At 36.8% G+C, this 23900-nt stretch overlaps 1 protein-coding gene across 1 annotated transcript; it reads left to right on the forward strand.

Moving 5' to 3' along the window:
- Positions 1 to 388: 388 nt before the first annotated feature.
- On the forward strand, positions 389 to 2032 carry camk2n2 (calcium/calmodulin-dependent protein kinase II inhibitor 2). The gene is made up of 2 exons (XM_056248794.1): positions 389 to 814; positions 1334 to 2032. Exons 1-2 carry the CDS (start codon positions 655 to 657, stop codon positions 1402 to 1404), a joined length of 231 nt encoding a protein of 76 aa, XP_056104769.1. The 5' UTR covers positions 389 to 654; the 3' UTR covers positions 1405 to 2032.
- Positions 2033 to 23900: the final 21868 nt, after the last annotated feature.

Here is a 23900-nt window from a genome sequence, read left to right on the forward strand (position 1 = left end):
AGGGACAGAAAGCTCTCAGATTTCATCAAAAAGATCTTCATTTGTGTTCTGAAGATGAACGAAAGTCTTGCGGGTGAGTAGGCCTAATTAATGACAGAATTTTCATTTTTGGGTGAACTGACCCTTTAAAACTTCTGGGATGTAATAGCAAAGGAAAAAACACATAGTGAGTTCCACATAGTCAAATTGAGGGAAAACGCTGAAAATAAGAAATATCGGATTTCATACTAAATACTAAAATAGATGCATCTTCTTAGTTTAGATCCTAGCAAAACGTAAGCTTACGCACTATTTAACTCGCGCATCTTTATTTATTTATTTCTCCCTGCCTGCAACCCTCCCCCATTCAAACCCGGATGGATGACTTCACTTTTCCGTCTGGGTTTCCTCTCTGGTTTCGGGATCTCCCTCTATTTCTCTCAAGAGCTCACCAGCAGTCGGACGCAGCACTCCTCTCTCCAGATACACCCGACGGTTCGGCCAGGAGAGATAGTTATTATTCCAGGGTCTTAGCTGGACTTTATCTTTCGACACTGAAGGGGGGAAAAGTAGCCTGAAAAGACTTTTTTTTTAAATTCATATCTACCCCTAAATAATATTTGTTTTTCCATACGACCTTAGCTGGGAACTTTAGTAGCCTATACTTGAGTAGCCATGTCCGAAGTGCTGCCATACAACGAGGGGAAGATGAACGGCTACGGGGCGGACAGTGAAGTTTCTTTCAGCTGTCGACTGCAAGACACGAACTCGTTCTTCGGAACATCACAGTCCAAAAGGCCACCGAAACTCGGGCAGATTGGCAGGGCAAAACATGGTATGTATCAGCAATATACAGATAACCACCATAACATCAAAATGGGTCTTACCTGTAAAAATGGCTAATAACATTGTTTGTGTGCAACAACAGAGGTTACACAAACAAAATGAAATCAGGTCAACGCATGATACTAAAACGCGATACAAAAAAGCATTAAATGTACAATTTTAATATCTTAATAAATTAAATATGAAGAACAACAAAACATTTTTTGATACATGTATTTGATAAAATGTATTATTTCAATCATATGGTAATTCAAAGATTTTTTTTCTTGCACATACAATATAAAAAAAAATATTGTAAAATTTACATTTGCATTTCCTGTTGAACCTAATATATTTTTTCACTGCATATGGTGAGGTAACCTACAGTTAACCAATTACAGTATTTTATAGGCTTTAGTTTTCCAAAATAGCTCTTTTCTTGTTGAAACATAGATATATCCCTTTTTTTCTTTACTTCGTGCTTACTATTTAAAAGCTCTAAAATAACATCTGTGTCCTCTCTCCACAGTGGTCATTGAAGATGACAGAATAGATGACGTTCTCAAAGGAATGACAGACAAGTCAACTCCTGGCGTGTAAACCTGAATGATTACACCTCGTCAACCTTTTCTTTTAATCACTGGTTTGAAGCACTTGTCGCCTGTGCATGTGAACGAGAGGTGAAGATGATGGTTCAGTGTACAAGTACAGGATGATGGATGAAGAGCCACTCTGGGCAGTGGGTTAAAATAGTGAGATTTGAAGATGCTGGCAATTCTCCAACTGAAACCCATCCCAAACTGCCGCTGTGAAGAAAGCTGCTCAAGATTTCTGGTCATTTAGCCCCTTGTCTCGTAGAAGCCGTGGGTCTGGGTGTGAGATTTCATCCCTACATCAGCAAACCGAAGCCCCTGTTTCATAGGCATCTATCATACTATGAGCTGCTCATTCAAGGGAGCTGTCCAGTTCAGCACCACTTGACTGTCTTTCCAGAGAAATAAGCTATATCTTGCATGGAAATGGGATGATGTATGTAATCGAGGGGAGATTGATTACATTTATTCACTGCTGTCATATCTACACACATTCCATTTTCAATCCTTGACTGATCAAATACCCAGAATACATTTTATAGCGAATAAAGCCACTGAAACGCCAGCAAGAGCTGAAGAATGACAGCAATGGAAGGAAAATGAGAAGCAGGAGTACAACTTCTTGTTTGATTTATTGCGTCTTTTCTATGACTGTTTTTTTGTTTGTTTTTTGGTGTCGTGTACAGATTAATATATACGGTTCTCTTTGCATGAACTTTTCTCTTGTGCCATTGCGGGAGTTTCCACCTCTTTTAAACCCAGGCACGCTTGTTTTTACCGAAATCAGTATTTGTATTTTTTATATCTGAATATTTGTTATGACATTATCATCTAATTCTTAATAGTCCATCGACACAGACAGGGTATGTGTAGATACAGAGGCATAACACATAATCATAAAAGGACAGACTGAATGTTATTTTGGGGAAGGGGTTTCACACATCTGCATTAACATGCTTTTCATTGCAATAAGTGATTATGCCTTTGTTGATAATGAAATGATTAGGAAATATAATTTCAGAGTATGTTCAACAGCACTCTCACTACAATTACATCAATGTTTTTTTTCAACATTTCAGTTGAATATTTATTTGTTTGTTTTTGTATTCATAATGTTCAGTGTATGGTTTATTGTGCATGAAATATGAATATCTTTCAAGCTTATACATTTATGAAGCAAAAAACTGTACACAAATGTCTCAACATTCTACAAATGAATTAATAAATAAATGTAGAGGATTCATTCATCATGAGGTTTCATTTTTTACCTAAAACGTATTCAAATCACTGTTAGAAATATATCTGTTAAATAAAAACGAGAAAAGAGTGAACTGCAGATCATGGGCTACCCTTTAATTTGGATATAATCTGGGGAATTAGAGGGGAAGTTAAGGGTCTTCATGCAGGAATATGAATGGAATGATATATTAAAAGGATGATTTCTGCAGTTGTCAGAAATTAGAGCGAATGTTGCCCCTCCAGCCAAGCCGACAGCATGAGAACAAATCAGCAAACAAACAAACGTAATGGCTCACACAGTCTGCCAACCACACCAAACCTTCAGGATTTTAAGCCTGGCATCCAAATAAGCAATGCCAAAAAGCCAATGCACCTCTTTGTAAAAATGCCAGACATTAAATATTATTACTGCTTTCTGGAATACCTGTTCCTAATTGGTCAATCGCAGCATTCAGCGCTCTCCTTTTTTCCAGACCAGGGGTGTCCAATCCTGTTCCTTGAGGGCCACTGTTCTGCAGAGTTCAGCTCCAGGACCAAGTTTGGACACCCATGTTCCAGACATTCACTGTCACCATGGCAATGCTGCCACACAACAGCGGCTCTACTTTCATGGCTCTGTCCCAAATGGAACCCTAAGCTCATACAGTACAGTACATTCGTGACGTGGGTAGATGTGGAGTTTGTAAGTCCACAAGACTGCAAGTGCACACGCTTCTCAATTGGAAGGCTGCATCCTATAGGCTGCATATCTCGGCAGCCACGTCATCAAACTTTGTCAAAAGACGTCTCAATTTGAAGGATCCTTGGAAGGAAGCCTTTGTTCCTCCTCCTTCTTTCAGGTCCATTTTGAAGGATGCATCAAGTGTATCCTTCGTGGCCTTCAATCATACACAATTCTCTGCACACATTCAAATTCATGACAAAGAGTGGACGGAAAACGAGTCGGCACTGAGCTTGTCTGAGTTCATTAAGAATATAAGACAAAAATAAGGTTTTCGGGGATGATGGCATACGTTATCTTTTGTTTTGGTGTAAATTAACACTATATATACTACCAATAATGTAAGCCACTGGGAGACCACAGATGGTTTTCATTCACTGTATTGCATTAAGAGAAAGCTATATTTGGTTTAAATGTGTTTCTTTAAATAAACGGCATCAGTGATTTGCATAGTCATGAATATTATGCATAATTGCATTTAGCAGTTAAAATGTGCTTTCATCTGTTTTACAACAACTAATCCTGAACCAAGAAGGTTCAATTTCAGTTCAAAAGTTGTATTTGCTGTATCAGTTTTCGTGATGACCCAAACCAGTGCCTCTAGGTGTGTAACGGGCCATGAAGTAGTGACTCAAATAGCACAGAAGAGTCTAAACAACCCTCAAGCTCTATTTCTTATCGAGCTCTAAAATAGAAACAAATTACATTTCAGCAGAGGATTAAAAATGAATGGTTTCTGGTTTATTAATGCAGACCTCAGAAGAGTTTTGCACTGTGCTGCGGCACGGTGTGGTGTTTGATGTTTCTCTGCAACGAATACAGAGAAGAGGCGTCGGAGCACGACACAGGCAGGGCAGGGCACCCAGCATTCTCTGCAGGGACACTGAACCCTGTGCTGATCTGCATGTGGCGCACCTCTCTGCTGACTCACAAAGACACAAACGTGACACATTTAAAAAAATATATAAATTTCTATATTTTAAAACTAACTATCATTTATTGTTAATGCATATTTTGTTATAATTAATTTGATTATTTATTCAATTGCATATTTAATTTATTATGAATTAATTAATTTAGTCATTTAAAATGACATTTATGTAGCCTATATAATATACAAATAATTTATTTATTTTTAATCATTATTTTTATACAGTTATCTAAAACAATATGATGGACTTTTTTGATTAGGTTAATTGTTTTGACAGTATTAGATGTATTTCAGAGTGTAGAAGTATATGTCTAATCATGCTAAAGTGTTTTCATGACAGAATATTCAACATCTTTATTATAATTATAATTATTATTATAAATAATATTAGATTAGGCTATGTTGAATTGCAAATTGAATCGCCAGCTTACTGGTTGTGAGTTTGTGTTGGGTTCAATTAAAATATGTATGGCACATAATGCTTTTGTTTGTTTTTATACCTCACTCCAGGAACACACAATTTAATATCCATCCCTACAAACTGTTGAGCAATAGTTTTGACTCATAACTATGACATTACATTCTGTGATGCTGATGAGAAGACTGTTAGAAGGGAGTGGGGGTTGAATTAAACATTATCCTTCAATGACATGAAGCTTTAAATGGATGTTTCATGAATTCACGTTTATATAATCCTTAGATTATCCCTTTATGGGCACATCCCATATGAATCCCCATAATGGGATGCTGGATGCAGTGGTCATGTGCTTAATTTAGGCAGGATTAGATGAACACTTCACTCCCATGCATCCTTGATACATTTCTATTAATCACAGTAGCCTACAGTAGGCCTATACACCAGGGGTGCCCAATCCTGCTCCTGCCGATCGACTGTCCTGCACAGTTCATCTCCAACCCTAATCAAACACACCTGAAGCAACCAATTAAGGTCTTCAGGATCACTTGAAAATTAAAGGCAGGTGTGTTGGAGATGAACTGTGCAGGACAGTCGATCGGCAGGAGCAGGATAACTAAAAAAAATAAAAATAAAAATCAAATTATCACAATAATTAGTCAACATCCTAAATCATTTTTGTTACCCAGGTTATGGTAAGCCTATTATAATTGTTAATATTTTAGACCTGTCAGTGTGGTTTTCGCGGGATATTGCGTACATACGTCACTCGCCCGTCCGTGTCTCGTCATATCTGCAAATTGAGAAAGTTATTTAGGCCTACATGTGTATGTTGTGGAAGTCGTGGCATAGGTTATTAGTTGTTACAACGAATGAGATAGATTGACATGGAGCAGCTAAATCCCGAAACTCCGGGTAATCACCTGTTGTTGTTTTTTTTTAAATCGATGAACGCAGAAGAGTCTGCTGGCAAAAAGAGAACAACAGAGCTCGCAATAAAACGAGAATCAATTTTGGCTTTGCTTTTCGAAGATGAGGAGAACTGAGGGATTTGAAATGTTGTAAAAGCTGCGTGATGGCATTTTTATTACTTCGCAGGTGAGTAAGGTATTTTATTCAACAGATAAATTGCCATATTTATCTCTCTAAAAAGAAAGCTCACTGTAAAGCATTATCTATTGCGAAGGGTCATATTCATCCGCAGTCACGCAGAGCCGAAACACAACCAAAGTAATATTCTTCCGCAAACTGCATGCAGTTTTTTAACCGCAAAAGTTACATAGTGTTCCTTTTATAGAGAAAGTTACTAAATGTAAATATTATATCAGATATAATAGTAATATATAATAAAACATGTTTCCTTAACTATACACCACACAAAACTAATATTCACTTACTTTTTCTTGGAGTGTACTTCAGATACACTGATAAATAGGTCAGTCTGTGAGAGATTATGAGGTAAATAGAGACCCTTCTCTTCTCATGACTCAAATCATCTATAAATGATTTATAGTAACACTGCACAGACAGTGTTAAATATGCCATTGTAAGCTGTATCTGATGTCTATTGTTTTATTTGTCCTCCCTGCAAAGCTAAAAAATAAATCACTTGATATTCCTTTTCTGATAACCTTAACAAGAACAGGACAGACATAAACAGTAGCAACTACTGACTTCCAACTCACAGCAAAATAAATCCAAATGTGAAAGATTCTGAAACATTCTGTATGGAGAATAGCAGATGAAATTGTTACTTACTGATCGGCCAAGTAACATCTAGGTCTCTTAACTTACTACACTTTTATAATGCTCAGGCTTGGACGCAATGACCAGAACTGCACAAACAGGTAGGTTTATTTGCAGATATGGCAGGGACGCAATGTATAATAGGATACTTGATAATACTTGAGATTGTTAGCAGATGAGAACTTTGAGTCTTTGTCTTTCAGAAACATTGGAGCACACATATTTTGTATTTTTACATTTGAATTGTTCTTAACTTGAAATGTTTGAGTAAACTAATTCATACATTTAACTTAAAATTTCATGTAATGTTAATGTGAACACTTTTATTAGTATAAACTTAGCTAGCTTATCAAGCTAGTTTGCTAACATACTATTTCGTTAACATCTTAACAATAGTATTCTATACAGTAACACTTGCAGCAATATAAAGGTTTTATTTGCTCTCAAATCAAGCTCATGCACCACTTGTCACCATGATGGTAACTATCCTAAAACCAACATTAACAGAAATTCTTCTAAATTAGCATAACAAAACATTAATCATTACTAAATCACCCGCTTAACATTAATCTTGCACAAAAAAACATTGCATTACACTTAATTTTAGCATTTACTCTCCCTTTCGAGTGCCATCGGCAAAGCATGCTGGGAAATATACATCCCAGCCGTTTCAGTTAAACTTAAGTTAGTCTAAATTAAAAGAAATAATTTCATAAAACTCAAAACAAAGAAACAGTTCAGTTTACTTAAAATATATCCATTCTGTGAACTTGAAAGAAAAAGAAAGTGCTAAACTCATAAAAGTTAATTTGACTGAACTAATTAGTTTAATTTAAGTTTTTTCTACTCAAACCAATTAAGTATTTTGAGCGGTTTACAGTGAGGGAACAACGTTGAGACGAAGGATGACTGGAAGACAACTTGAATGACGTGATGACTGGAGATAGCAGTAGCTAGCAAGGTAGACAGGAACATCAAGCAGGGCTGCGTTTCTCAAAAGCATCACAAGGCTAAGCAGATATAGAACCATTACTACCAATGGTCTTACGATCAACTTAGCTTATGCTTTTGGGAAACGCAGCCCAGGTAAGTAGTCTGTAGCATCAGACGAGGTCTGACAATGTGTTCTCTATATAGTGCTGGTGATGAGGGCTTTTGTACTCCTGCATATATTTGATTTGATGAGGAATTACATTTTAGTTGTGACTCATTGTGTGTGTGAATGTGACCAATAATTCACTCTTCATTTGCTCACCATGGGACTTCCCTCAAACACCAGCTACTGGAATGTATTCAAGCTAAATTGGTGTCTCTTGACCATGAGTCAGCGTGTGTTTCTGTTTTTAACAGATGTGGGCATCTTCTATACTGATTATATACTGAAGACAAACTGCTCATTGAGTTTGTTGTCATGAGGAAAACCTCTGAAACAAAACCAAGAAAAAGTAGTGCTTTATGATTTGATTAAATTAATAAAACACAATTAGGCTGACTCAGACTTATTAGACAGTGAAATTTATTAGTGAAATTTACACTTGTATTAATATAAAAATAACAAACTAAATATACACATGACATCTACAATAAAATAAAAATAAACATTTGTTTTTCTTTATGATAAAATCTATGGCAGTTATCAGAATAAGTATTTGATTTCATGATTTGGGACCAGTTTTTAGAAAGCAGAACAAAATAGTATAATTTCAAATTCTATACATGCATTCAAGTAAATTATTTAAATTACACATATAACTACATTTAAGAACAAAACATGTATTATTGATTATTTAAAGGTGCTCTATGTATTTTTTAGCGGCCTCTAGTGGTGATGTTTCAGATTGCAACAAGAGCGCTCGTGCTCGTGTGCGATCTCAAGAGCGAGCATTCACTACCGGCCACACGGAGACTTTCAATGCAACGGCGAAAGCATCACACACAACATGCTGGAAACTCATGTAAACTCACACTGCAATGTTACAATAATAGGCTACTTTTATCAGCTTGACGTTGAGCTAATGCTCCATGCTCGTACCATGAAAAAGTTACATTGACTGCATTTAGCCGACATGTGTGTTATCTAGCATAAGGCATTTCACTAACTATTTGTGTATCTTTCACAATCAGCAATGTCAACATAGGTGAATGTATAATATGATAACGAAAACGGTGAACTAGACTGAACAATGTCAGTGTAACAGTAAGACAGTAGGAAGTAGCATTACTGTACTGAACGTGTCTGGAAATGTTTATTATAAACAATATGATAGTGGGATGAATTACGTTATAGCGTAACGATCTATAACGTAGATCTAGTACATAAAACAAGTATACATCCTAAAGCACCTACTTTTTCTTATCCTGGAACAGTCTTTTATATTCATTTCATGTCTCATTTAGTTTACCTTGCTATTTCATTAGAGTTTACTAATAATTCAAAAGCTCTGCCGATGTTGATCCGTGTTTTCGGAATCGCGTTTGGCCTGACGAGCTTCAGCAGATAAAACTTTTTTTTTGTTTTTTATATATTTGTGGAGTGTGTGTTGTGCTGGAGGCAGGTCGTTTTGGGGTGTTATCAGACTCCATGTCGTCAGCTGCAGTGCCGTCGGTCGCATAGACTGTATATAAGGAGAGAGGCTCGGGAGCGCGGATGCACGTCACATCCGTTGGATTCCGCGGTAAATCCGACCCGGAGACTTCACATATAAATATGAATATTGGCCTTCAGAGGTAATAGCAAAACCCGACAAGTGGATCATTGTAATGTGTGATTACAACCCCTTCACACACAGGCAATAAAAAAAGGATTCATTTTAGAAGAAAAGCTACATAGAGCACCTTTAATATTTAATCAGTTGCTGCATTCACACCATGTCGTAACCGTAATTTCGAGATGACAACACGTGACGTTCTACTCAGACTGGGTAATATACTAAGTTTTGTCATTAAACTCTAGATGGCACAGGCTCATTACGAGTTCTACGAGGACGTGAATGCTTTTTACAAATGGGAATCTCTTAATTACGGTAACTACAACATGGCACGAACACTTTATTGGACGGTACCAGTTTCTTGGAGCAGAAATCAAAGGAAGAAAGGAGCGAATAATGAAACTTTTCATAGAAGTCACAAAATTACGAAAGCATAAATTGAACTGGAAAATGTAATTTATTCTTCCATAATTTTGTGATTTCAATGGTTTCCATGGTTTGTTTGAAAACCCCTTCAATATTAACTCCAGTTCACACCAAGGAAGATGACTATAACAATAAAGATATAGTTCTATAAAATCGTTCTAAATGTAAAAGAACTGCAGTCTAAACCTATAACGATAATGGCAAAGAGAAACAAAAAGTTGTTTCAGACCTTCAGCTGTCTCGTTCAACCAAGAGGATGAAATCTCTTTCCTCCACTGGGCTTTGTTATATCACAATCTGATAATAAGTTGGTGATCATGCTCTTTTGTGTTCTTGGTTCAATCAATGGGGCCTCTGAGCAAACCAGTGGAATTATTGTGGTAGAGAGATGCAAACTGGCAATAAGAGCCACACAGACAGTCAATTGTCCGCTGGCTCCTCGCTGCCTGTTATGTAAGTTTCATGCTCTAGTACTATGCTGATAAGACTTGAAAAGGCAGGCTAACAACTTACATAAACACCCTCAGTGCTGAGACGGGCTAAGAAAATATTTAGAATGAGTTTTTAAGGGGTAAATGCATACATATTTTCAAATGTAAAAACCTGATAAACAGAATGTGAATCTCTTTTAATTACCAGTACATGTGAAGTTATGGCTTTTTGAACAAGAAAAAAAAAATGTAGGGCCGGCCTTGATTTTGTCCATCGGGAATTGATTGGATGGTTGTGATTTGCTGTTGCTGTGATGTCATGTGAGTGACAGGTTATCCCGCCGTCACGGCCAGTAAACACATCATCAAAGAAGAGATGTTGCTTCAAGAGGGAGGGGAGGGTATTTTGATTGTCTTTTTTTATGTGCAAGGAAAAATCATTTATAATTGTCCATTATGATTTCATGGTGACTAAACAAATTTACAGTTACACACTGAGATACCGAAGTTCTGCTCTATGTCCTGCTTCAAAATTAGTCTTGAGTCTCTCGTTCATGATCTGAAAGCATGTCTATTGATTTATCTGCACAATCCGTATTCAACAGGAGATGATTCGAGCTAGAGTGGGCTCCATCTTGTTTTCTGTAGAGCCGTTTTTATTATTATTGTTCAGAGACTTCAGAAAAAGTAGGGCAAGCTGTCTGTCTCTCATGCCACCTCTGCAGGCCCCAGGGATGTGATTGTTCTCGGTGCGTAAGGGAGATCCTTGTGGGTGACAGGACACGTCTGCCTTGTGTCTTTGCCATCCTTCTGTTTTTATAGTCTTTATAGTCTGAATGGCTTTGAAATAAAAATCTGATGACAATGTAAATAGTCTCATAACACGAAGCACGAGTTCTGGAGCACAGAGTTTAACAACATGTCTTTCTTGCACATGACAGGCTTGTTTTGGTGTGAAAACTCATCTTGGGCGTCTCTCATGCCGTAAAGGTATAGTTCACCCACAAATCAAAAATTATATCATTTACTCACATGCATTTTGTTCCAAACAAAATGTTTATTTTGTATATTCAATTTCAGTAAAACCATTTACATTTACACAATTTGTTCTGCTCATGTTTTAAGAAGTAGTGTGTTTTCCATGAATTTTTCCAGTGTTGTCTGTACGATTTTATGCGACAACTGCCATGCTATTATATGAATGAGTGGCCAATTTTTAGCAACCTCCTATTTATTGTATATCAACTATTTTAGATAAATCCAACCCTAAGAGTCACATACAAAACAAATCAAATATATTAGGCAGTCAGTCAGACGTTCTGTTCTAAGGTCACCAGGATTTCGTCTGCAAATTGGACTATACTTTGTATCGAACTGTCGAGCTCCAAAAAAAAAAAGAAAAGAAAAAAAGTGTGATTTGTGCACTATTTCCCAAGTCTTCAGAAGCCATATAATAGCTTTAGAAGAAAATTTAGGTTAAGTCAATCTTCCATCCATTAGCTCTAAAACTCTCTTTAATGAACTTTTAATGGCCCCCAACTCTTGTGAATGGCATATTTTATTGCACATAAATTCTAATCAAGCTGTTTGTCAAATTGTGCAAAAAAAAAAAAAACTTTTTCTTTGGTAAATCATAATTGTGACATGTTATAATTCTGATGATATAAGTCATAATTATATAATATAAGAGTAATAACTATGGCATAAATGGTCATAATTATGACAAAAAGTCATAATTATGACATAAGTTGAAATTATGAGATACTAATTCATAATTGACTAAACATTTTTTTTTTACTTTTTTGGATTTTGATGTCTTAATTATGACTTTTTATGTCATAATTACGATTTACCAATGGATTTTTTTCTTATGGGTTAGAAATGGGTATCCATAGTTTTGAGATAAAGACAATGAAAGATAGAATCCTTCAGTAATGCATGTGTGTTCACCCCAGGGCATTGTTGTTTGACAAATTATTATAAAGTTACTTTTAGAAGTGTTTTAATGTACGGTCATTTCTAAAAGTCGAAAGGGCCAAAAGTGAGGATAACCAAGAGTTAAAAAACCCTTTTAATCATTTTTTTTTATATTCAACAATGACCTTGTTCCCTGTCTGTGCCCACATAAACTTAATAAACAAATGACAAAAAATAGCCTAGTAACACATTAACTTTATCCTGGTATGCACTGAAGTGAATTGTAAGTAAATTAGCATTAGAGTCATTGCATAAATTTGGGCCATGTGTCCTGCATTGTGTTTCTAAAATTCCCTCCCGTTGATAACACAAAAAAAGCCCATAAAAGCAGATTACAGGCGGCGTGTGTGTCCGTGTGAATGTGCGAAGCTCTCTCAGGAGGCCGCCTGCTTGCTGAAGGCTCACTTGCTCCAATCAATGTGGCAAGCTTGGGTTCTTAAGCCAGCTGGGAGATGTGCTTGCCTGGATCAATGAGCAAGAGCTGCCAGCCTGTTACTGACTTACTCTTATTAAAACAAAGCACAACTACAGAAACTGGGGAGAGAAGTTGAGACAAAGCAAGTTTGTTGGGGGGGTTAATGCCAAAGAAAATTGAAAAATGGGTAAATGATGATCCTGATAAGCCAACACCCATGTATTAGTCAATATATCAATGCAAATTACCTCATGTAGTTAGTTGAAGAACTTGGATCAGCATTAAATGTTTGCTCAAGGGAAGCATTAACCTTCTTGTTTTTCAGAATGATCTGAAATCTGTCCTTGGGGCCGGATGTTGATTCGGCCCCAGATGTCATTGACGTGTGTTTTCAGCAGAGGGAAGACGGAGGACTTGTCCATGTCCTGTCCAATGATTTCTCTCTGTGCAGTCCTGCAGAAGAGAGAGAGTGGGTACAATCACTACAGTAATAAATCAATGTGTCCTTGAGACAACTACATCTCCTGCCAATCAAACCACCTGATGAGGGAAACGAATAATTAATAATACTCTAGAGTGTTTCTGTGAGGTAATGAACCATGAAAATGTTTATTGTAAGTGACTATTACGTCAAATGTCATTATGGGGACATACTGACAAATATCCAAAGTCTTTTGTCAGCAAAGGGAAATTGGTTTTCCTGGGGTTGAATTTCTTTTTTTTTTTTTTTTTTTTTTAGATGTTTAACTTTTGCCTCAGACCCAGGCTTTCAATCTTAAGTTATCGAAACAGAAGTTTTCTTCCCTATTGTGACGAATATCTAAATGAAACGACTTTTAGAACAAGAAAAATGTCGGATGGGACTTGATTTTGTCCATCGAAAAATTGATTGGATCTTTGGGGTTTGCTATTGCTGTGTGATCTCATGTGAGTGACTGGTTTTCCCGCCTTGTGCCAGTAAATATGTCAACAGAGAAGAGGGAGGGAAGTTATTTTGATTTAAGTCTTTTAGGGACAAAAAAAAAAAAAAAAAAAAAGATTTGCACAGATAAATCATTCATACTAAACACTGCAATATTCTATAAAAAAAATCAAGAGTTGTCCATTTTGATTTCGTGGTGACTTTAAACTATAAACATCATTTTCATCTTAATGGTCTAAATAACAAGTCCAATAAACTAATTATTTTAGTATTTATTATTTTAAAATGATTATATATATTATTTTACCCAAATTACGACTGTACCTCAGTTGTGGCATCATTTCCACAACAACCAACAGTTTTGGCCACAATAAATATTTTTCAAAAGTTAGTGTCAAAAAGACAACAGTGGAAGAGATTGAGATGAAATGTGAAATATATGTGAAAAAAAAACAAGGATCCACAAATCAAGCTAAATATCACCTGTGAACAGAATATTTGTTTTAATTCTAATGAAATTACGCCAAAAAAAATATGAAAATATTTAATTTAGTTTATTTTTGAAAAATAAAATGATGAAATTAGCCTTAATGCACCCATTTTGTTTATAAATTGTTTAAAATGTAATGTCCACCACAAAATGCCATTAAACACAATACATAATTTGAAATGTTTTGGAAATATTTATGGCAAAAACTAATAAGTTAATAACATCCACAGGGAGCATGTACATCCCATGAGAGCACTCTTCTTGTCGGAGACATAAACATATAGTTAAAGACTCTGAAGGACAACAGAAGTAGAACTTTCTAAGAAAGATCATTTGTTACATTTTCTTCCTTCATAACCTCAACTTCTCAGTCTCTCTCTTTTCCCCTCTGGAGAAGGTGCATGAAAGAAAGCACAGTCTAATTACCAAAGTTTCTGACTGCTTACCCAACTTTTTCCCCCGAGCAGAAGTTTTCACTTCTGAAACCCAGTTTCCTTTTCAGTCAGATGCAATGAAACTCATAAGATTTACTAAAATAAAATATGAGCTCAGTTGGAAACGCTACAACATAGGTGATACAATTATTCTGTATTTTTTTTTATTTTGCAAATGCTTTCCAGATTATTTGCAATCAGACCGGACTAACGAGACTGATATCAGACCACCATTGTTCGTTGTGAGATGGCAACAGTAAGCAACCAGAATATGTGAAGAGAAACTTGGTGGGGTGAATCATCCTCATTAGTGTCGACAGTAACTTACCCTGCAGTGGTCCATAAGCTGAGGGTCAGAGATTGTCTTGGCACCTGCTGAAGTTCCTGTCTGTTTCTGTCATGCTCATGTGACCTACATTTACATTTGCCGTGAGGCTGGATTCCCCCATCTTCAAGAGAAAGAGAGAAAGAAAGAAAGAAAGAAAGAAAGAAAGAAAGAAAGAAAGAAAGAAAGAAAGAAAGAAAGAAAGAAAGAAAGAAAGAAAGAAAGAAAGAAAGAAAGAAAAAAGAAGAGCCTGGTAGATTAGAGATGTGCTGCTAGGTTTACTTCACGATCTTCTCAATTTATCTAATATCTGCACATTATGCCTTAAGCAACACTTGTTAATGGGAAAAATGAAAACACAATATCAGTCGAAATTTAATGTCGGAGTAAGTTTTTACTATACAGAGGCAAGCAGCAGGGTTTTTAAACTCAAATTCAAGACTTTGCAAGATCTGCACAAATAAAATTATTACCGTAAGAACCCATACAGAACAAACCTATACAATATCAAAATAGCCTGTAGGCTGAAATCTCAGATTTTTTAAATTAGTTAAACAGACTGCAACACACATTCAAAGAAGGACTTAATACTGGTTATCAGCAAAACAGTAACTGCAAGTTTAGAATACTCAAGACATGTTTTAGTCTATAATATGTTGAAATTGGTTTGTGAAAACATTCGAATAAGAGGTTGACTGATATTGGATTTTGGTGATATGATAATGAGATTAAAGAAAACACTAAACACTAATAAAGAAAAGCAATACCCTTATTATTATTATTGTTGTTCTGATACTTGTAAATCTATATACTGAATGTGTTAAATAATGTTCTACAATTACACAACAAAGATGTACTAAAACTGAAAAGTTTTTGCTGTGTTTTTCGCATACGGACGACAACAACAGAACGATCTCCGTTCACGAGGATCCGCGAAAACGACTAAAAACGCTGTATTTTACTGCCCGGCCAGTAGGAGGCGATGTCACTAAAGAAACATTAAACGGCTATTGACTGAACACGCAATAGGCATGTTTGACGTCACAGTTTTCACAAGTTTGCGTTTTTGTAGTTAATGAGACGATGGATAACAGATAACGGTATTGTTTTCAGAAACGTGCACTTTGAAACCAGATTTCAAAAGCTTGTGTTTTCAGGCCGCCAAAACGGCATAGTTGTATTAATAAACGTATAAATTATAAAACTTTTTTCTTTGAGTTCATAAAATGGACACATTTTAAGTAAGTTGAATTGTTTCATTGTTTTGAGTTTCATGAACATGTTTCATTTAATTTAGAAAAACCTCAATTTAGGTGAAACTGGGCTGGGGTTTCTATTTCCCAGCATGCTTTGCCATGGCACTCAAAAGGGAGAGTAAATGGTAAAATTAAGTGTTAAATTATGTTTTTTTTGTGCCAGATTACTATTAAGTGGGAGATTTAGTAGTGTTTAATGTTTTGTTATGCTTGTTTAGAAGAGTTTATGTTAGGTTTTTTGGGGGGTTACCATCATGGTGACGAGTAGAGCATGAGCTTGGTTTGAGAACAATGTATGTTAAAATGTTTTATATCGCTGTACTCATTTGGCTATGTTATGCTTTGCTAAAGCTATGCTATGCTAATGCTATCATACATAGACAGTAAAAGAATTGGACACAGCAATCCCATAGACTTTAACGGAGAAAAGTGAAGTCAATTAGAAGCACTCACTTCCTGATAGCCAAGCGCACTGCGCAGGCTCAAACTGAGCTTGACGACGTAGATGTGACGTGAGCAGGGGCGGACTGGCCATCTGTGTGATCTGGAGAATCACAGAACGGCCGGTACTCCAGGACGGCCGGCGGGCCGGCCCACCACCCGCCACACACGCAGTCAGCAGACATCCCAAATTAGTTAAAATCTCCCGGAATCTAGTGCGAGCAAGAGCGCGCATGCGTAGCGCGCGCACGGCAAAGAGAGGGAGCGAGCTAGAGACCTTGCGTGTGTGTGCTAGTGTGCGCGTGTGCCTCACGAAGCGCATGTAAGGACCCAACCAATCAATTGTCAGTGTGGGCGGGCTTTTATCTCTACTACTCCCGAACCAAATTAATCAGAAATTATTACTTTGCAAGTTACTTGCTATTGATGATGTTAGGAAGTGATATTCAGCTTGCTACATTTTTAATGATTACAGTAGTTAAAACAGCTAAACTTCAACATTTTAGCTGTAAAATGCCACATGCAGTAGCTAATATTAAGAAATATGTTGTGCTTTTACTTTTAAAAATGTTGGTAACATTACAGTTGATGCTTACAAACTTTGAAGATTTTAAATACAGAAGTTACATTTGTAATGGTATTGCCTATTTTCATTTAAATGTGGTATTATTATTTGTGCAGTAGCTAAGATTTATTACTGCATAAATTAATTAAGATTATTAAGTGATAAATTAATTTTAAGACAGCATGGAATAGATTGTATAATATGTTGTTAGCTATAATTTGGATGGTATAGGATCATGAGCCACAATTAAAGTCTTATTACACTCATGCCAGGCGGTAGGCGTTGTTGTTGTTGTCGAGTTTCCTCGCGCCGATTGCTTTGGGCCGGGCCTAGTCAAAGTCCAGGGCCGTTTTTTGGTCCCAGTCCGTCCCTGGACGTGAGCAACCTGTCTGACAGTTGTACGTCTTCTAGTAGCGGTGCCAAGAGGAATCTGAATCATTCCCTTCCGAATCTTGCAGAGCCGGAGATCGTGAGTATTAGCTGTCCATGAGAGCAACTTTACAGCTCTCTATGGGCTTCTCCCTTGAATTTATGCGAGCTTCTACTTCTGTCTATACGGTAATTTCTCTACTGTGCGACAGAGAGTGCGTGTTATGACGCAATCGTGTTATATTGCGTGTTATGACGCAATCGTTAGCCTATTTTTACAAAAACTGCTTCTACGGGGCCATAAAGTAAGATACAAGGTAATGGAGCCTTTTATACATTGTCGTGTTTCTTTAGAAATAAACAATGGACAAATGGAGTCTTTAAACGCCTCAGATGTAAAGTTATTCGCTGTCAAAGTGACGCCAAAATGAATGGGAGTCAATGGAATGCTAACAGCAGGTGAAGGCTTGCTAGCCAATGCCGGTCCCCGGGGAGACTTCAGTTTCCGGCTGGTGGATTACACCCTTGCTATCAAAGCATTGTGTTACCAATTAGCAAGGTAGCATTTATTGAATTAGCTGGTTAAAGCAAGCCAAATTTCCACTAGTAAAAATATTTAAATTGAGATTACATGATAATTTTCAATAAATTAGATTACTCAAGCAATTAAAATATATGAGTACAAAAATAAAATCTGCAAGTTCTGCTTTTTCAAGTTTTGACAACTTATTCGGGTTTACAGTGAACCAAAACCAATAATAAGAAAATAATAATGAATAATGGTGTACAGAGTACAGACCAAACGCTAAATCATTAATGTCACTTGTTTGCGCACAGACACTGATTGAGAGCAGATCTGAGCAAGTAGTTAAAAAAAAATCTAACTATGTATTTATAGGCAACCAAAATCTATGTGCTGCAACATATTAGATCTTAAACAAAAAAAGACTTATGCAGCTTTTGCCATATAGTTAGTTAATGATGTTCAGAATCTGTCAAGCATTAAAAACATTGACACCAAGTTACCTCCTCTCCCAAACTAAATTTACTTAAATATAAGCAAAATTAAGAATAAAATGAAGAGTACTGAGAATAAAATGAGCATTCCTTGGGTGAGATCAGGAGCACAAAGAAAGGTTTAGATGACTGACCCAATTAAAATTCACTGCTGTTGACAGCGGTGAAAGTCACTTATGCATGATAATCCCAGTGCTCATTAACAGTATTGTGTGCGCAAGTGTTTGTGTGTGTGTGTGTGTGTACAGTACAGTAGGTATGTGTGTGTGTGCATGTGAAACGGGCAGCACGTGCGGTGGATTCACGTGGTGAGTCTGCACTCACTAACAGAGGATCCAGGCTCCACTGTTGCCTGGTTACCAGATTAAACCCAGAGCCCCCTAAACAGGATCTTTTCAAATTGTTTTGTTTCCTTTTTCATCCCCGCAACAAGAACAAAATCCCACAAGTTAAAGAAACACGTACAGTGTTTCCTTTTTCATCCCTGTAACAAGAATAAAATACCACAAATTAATGAAACACGCACAGCGTTCATTTCAAGCACAGTATATGAAATGTAATTCAGAGTGGCAGGTAGTAGATATCTTTAGCTTGACCTAGAAATATGGAGAATTATCAGATAAAACTGGAGAGATCAGGATTAAGAGTACATAGAGTGAAAATGGCTGGTATTACGAGGATCAGTTATGAACAGAAGTGACATTTGCAAACATTGATTTTAGGTTACTGCTAGGTTAGAATATGTCAGTGTCATTGTTTTGTCTCTAGATGCAGACCAGTCAATTATTATTTTTTTTTTTTTTTGTCTAAGGCACGTTTATAAAGGCTAGTTGCATGTCCTAATTGGGCCTGAGGAAAGTGTCATAGCAGAAATTGCCTGGAAAAAATCCATGTATTGCTGACCTAAAACTGAATTTAACTGAGATAACTAAATTAATTTATCTGAGTTAACTAAATGATTAATGACTAAATGATTGAATGTGATTTTTCATTTAAGAGTATTAAGTGTTGAACTGATATTTTTAAACAGGCCACAAAGGGAAAAGTCTATAGACCACAGTCTATTTTTATACCCCTAAAAGGGCAATGTAACCCCTGAGATACAAACATTTCCGACAGATTATGAAAAGAATTTCAACAAACATAATAAGCTGACGCTTAACGATAACTTTTTAACCATGTATGTCACGGTATGATAAATATATCAACTTTTATGTGAAGGTGAGTAGATTTCCCACTACATGTGTTCATGTTGTTTTTAAATGGTGCCAATGAGCTAAACAAATAATGTATGACCGACGTCGCCTGATCTAAATATTCACAACATGCACGCTTTTAACATGAAACCAAGAAATGAGACCTACACTTTCAGTGCCTCTCCACACAGCCTCTCAAAAGTTTGTATCCCCCAAAAACATTTTTAGGGTGAAAGGACCTGATCTACAGCATGAACAACGAACAGATGTATTTTTATCAACCAACATTAACCTGTAAAAATATTAATTTGTATGTGTATATTGTTTGTGTGTGTGTGTGTGTGTATATATATATATATATATATATATACACACACACACACACACACATATTTACAAAATTTTATTATGTTAGATGTGATTAATCGTCATTAATCGATTTGACAGCACAACTAAATATACAATTTACAGGAAGCAGACACAAAGCTGTATCATTTCTAGAAAAATCTTTAGGCAAATTAAAATCAATTTACTTGAAGCAAAATTGTAAGATATGTATTTTTAAGGAATATAAATATTTAAGAATGACTAAATATCATAATATTTATGAATTAAATTATATCTTAATTTATTTTAAGCATACACCTTGCCGAAGTTTTGAATGATATATTTTTACAAACTTTTATGTTAGATGCGATTTATCGATTTGACAGCAATAATATTTAGCCATTTAAAATGTATGTAACACTTTAGTTTAGGGTCCAATTCTCACTAATAACTAGTTGCTTATTAGCAAGCATTTTACTAGGATATTGGTTGTTTATTTCTTATAAAGCACATATTAATGTCTTATGCTTATCATATTCTACATCCCCATATTCTACATCCCCAATCCTACCCAATACCTACATTTAACAACTTATAAACTATTAATAAGTAGTTTATTAAGGAAAAGGTCTTAGTTAATAGTTAGTGAGAATTTGACCCTAATTTAATGTGTGACCATATTACACACTACAGTATATACAGTATAATTTTTTTTTAATGTCATGCCACATGTGATATACTCTGTAGTATACATTATGACGTTTTAAAAAAAGTTAATAGCACAAAAACATCCAAAGTTCTCAATAAACTCTTCGATTAGTGTCTTTTACTTGATCTGAATATGTCTGAAATGTACCAGTCCAAAGCTGGCTGACACAGTTTGGCCTGAGCCAAAACACACATCTACCTCCTCTCCTGCCTTTTTTCTTCTCTTCCTCCCTCTCTCTGACTCTTCGACACCCACACGCACATCCATCATGGGCTGTGAGTTACCCATGTGGAAAAAAGCTCTCAGCTCCAGAGATTAACCAAAAAAAGAAAGAAAAGGAAACAAACAAAAAAAGCTGTTTTCCCAGCCATCAAGAGATTCTCTGCACCACAGAAGAAAGTGGCTGCCACTATCATTCCTGCCAATTACCTCCGGCCCCCTCAGGCATCTCCAGTTTCCACGGTAACTCGTGGCACCCACTCTAGCTGGGATGCGCATCACCATGGCAACCTGAATCGAAGCCCGGTGCCCCAGTGTCCGTTGCTTGTCTTCGCAGTGACAGTGCTGACTACCCTCATTACTGAAGGATCTTGCTGAGGCTATGAGAACCCTTTGATCACATGACCCAATTATGGCAAATATCCAGTATGTGTGACAACCCCAGAAAGGCTAGTTTCAGCTAGCTTATTCCTGCTGTGCACAGATCACTTTAAACACACAGCAGTGAATTCAGAGTTCTCTCACTGTCCTACTGAACAAAGGTTTCAAACACGTCTTGTTGTTCAATCTACATTCTACGATTTAGTCAAAGGATGTGACTATGTTGGGCCGCTTGTTTCTGCCAAAAAAACTAAAACAAAAAGGTATTGCGACGTCATATCTCGCAATTCTGAAATTTTCTAGAAATTTCAAACAATCCCAAGTTTATAATTGACTGTGTGTGATACAAATTCTGGTGGAAACAACTAACTATCTTTAAAAACTTTAATTTTGACTCAAAAGTTACCGAGATGCAGCCTTTATGACAACTTCCCTGAATGACAGCTATCCCTGGCCTTCTCAGTAATTTGAGTAAAATATAAGCAAACAAATAAAGTCTAAACTTGTCCACAGCGTACAGTACACTTTCAAAAAGTAACCTCCGCACCTAAATGTTAGCTTATCTTGCATCTTACACTAAAAAAAGACACCTAAGAGTCGAGTATACAAGATAATATGCTAAATAAGGAGCTACAACCAGTTATGAGTTATTGATTGGCTTAGATTTGGGCCAGTTGTGGCTCTTGTCTTTAATCCAGATCTGGTCTGTCATTCTGTATGTGGGCCAAGGGAAAAGTGGTTGTGTGGACTGGAACTGGGCCAGAACAAAATTGCTATGAGGGTATATGTGTAACTTAATGTCAGTTGTGTGAGGGATATGAAACACTCCGCTAAAACAAAGCTTCAGTATCAGTTCACTGGCAGGATACTATCAAACAATCTACCAATAAAACCTGCAAGGCTCTGCCTCGGGCTCCATGAACAGTCTCTCTCACCCAATAATAGTTTCTTGCAATAGTGCATATAATATAATTAAATGCAAGTGGATACTGAGGGCAGGGAGTCAGGCCTTATGAGAGATTGCGTAACTCCCCCAAATCACAGGCAACCATCAGAAATCTGAGATAACAGATGTTGGTTTTTATTTCACTCTGTATTTTAGTCATGATACATCCACTCACAATGGCCTCTCAAGGTAAAAATATGATATTTTAAGAATGCTTTGTCCTTCACACACAGTTGTTGATATTGATACTGAATTGTTAAAATAAAGAATAAGCAGTTACTTCAGTCAAGTGGATGTTGAGTCATGGGATCTAGCACACAAAAAATGTTGGGTTTTAAGGGGACTTTAGACATAATGATTTCCCTTTAACCTATACCCCTCACAGAAAACTTTCTGCTTTTTTAGATTTTCAAAACACACACACACACACACACACACACACACACACACACACACACACACACACACACACACACACACACACACACACACACACACACACACACACACACACACACACACACACACACACACACACACACACACACACACACACACACACACACACACACACACACACCTAATAGGGACATTGCATAGACTTTCTTTTTTTATAGTTATAATCTAACCTGCACCCTAACAGAAAATGTTATGCATTTTTACAATTACAAAACACACCCACACAAGCCTGCCCTACAATATACAAAAAAATATGTCTGTTTGCTTGCTAAAAATGTAAAGGTGGGAGTTCACAGTCACACATAAACAACAGCCAAATTCATGTTTTAACACATCTGATGGTAGTTCCCTGCTGTATGAAGAACCACAGAGACAAGCGAAACTGTAGAGAGTGTATAGCTATTTTTGATCACATGATGAAATATTCACTGAGTTCTGCATGATGAAATAGCTTTCATATTTTCTCTCTTCTTCTCTCCCACATACTCCATCTCTCTGCAGCTTCTCTTTTGCCTTTGAAAAATGAGCTTCTGTCTCAAGGTTTCCCGCTGTCACTCACGTCCCCCTGAAAACAACTTAATTTCAAATGATTTGGGGCAAATGCCATTATTACCACACAAACAAACGTACACACACAAACACATACACAAACTTTAAGAAACATCTGGTGGAAACCACTGTAATTACTGTGATTGTGAACAGATTGCTCTATTCTGTGTTTGTCTGACTGTTGATGCCTTTTGTGTGTGTTTGGAGGGTCAGCGCTGATTCGATTGGCCGCAAAGACAGAGCAATTCATCACTCGCTGACCTCTTCCGTCACACGGGCCAATATCATTTGCCATGTAAGTGGGCGGATGAAAGGGTCACTGTCCAGAAAACCTAACGGATGAATCATCTTCAAAAAATGTCCTATAGATTTCACAGGCACACTCCATGCACTACACACAATTCTGTGTGTACATAACAAGATACTAACAGTAACTTAAAGGGACTATGTTTTTTTTTGTGCTGTCAACGCTAACTTAATGCATGCGATTAATTTTTTTCAGTTTAAAGGTGAACTAAGTAACTTTTTTACCTTAACCGAACAGCTTTGGAGTCATTGTAATGTTTATATTACTGATTTCGTGTTGAATGGTGGTCGTCTCGCAACCCCTGGTGCTTGTGAGCCGCAAAACCACCCTTGCAACTTTGGGCCGGCGAGACGCCGGCCTCAGTGTTAGGAAGTATCGTGTGATATCAGGTCTCGCGAGGTAACGAATTGCTTTACGGCAAAAAAACAGATCTGATAAAATTCTGATAAAATGAGCATCAAACAGAAATAACCCGGCGCCGTATACATGTGGTGTTGGGCGCGCGCAGCTCTTAAAGGGGCCATACCTTATTTCCACTCGCTACAGCGTCCATCCTACTGAACAGGTACCGGTGTACAGGGG

Source organism: Rhinichthys klamathensis, unplaced genomic scaffold (genome assembly GCF_029890125.1).
Source record: "Rhinichthys klamathensis goyatoka isolate OS25496 unplaced genomic scaffold, OSU_Roscu_1.1 h1tg000059l_1, whole genome shotgun sequence".
Classification (NCBI taxonomy): Eukaryota; Metazoa; Chordata; class Actinopteri; order Cypriniformes; family Leuciscidae; genus Rhinichthys; species Rhinichthys klamathensis.

Coding starts and splice junctions, on each gene's coding strand:
- camk2n2 (XM_056248794.1), top strand. CDS start 655: ATGTCCGAAGTGCTGCCATACAACGAGGGGAAGATGAACGGCTACGGG. Junction 815..1,333: donor GATTGGCAGGGCAAAACATG/GTATGTATCAGC, acceptor CTCTCTCCACAG/TGGTCATTGAAGATGACAGA.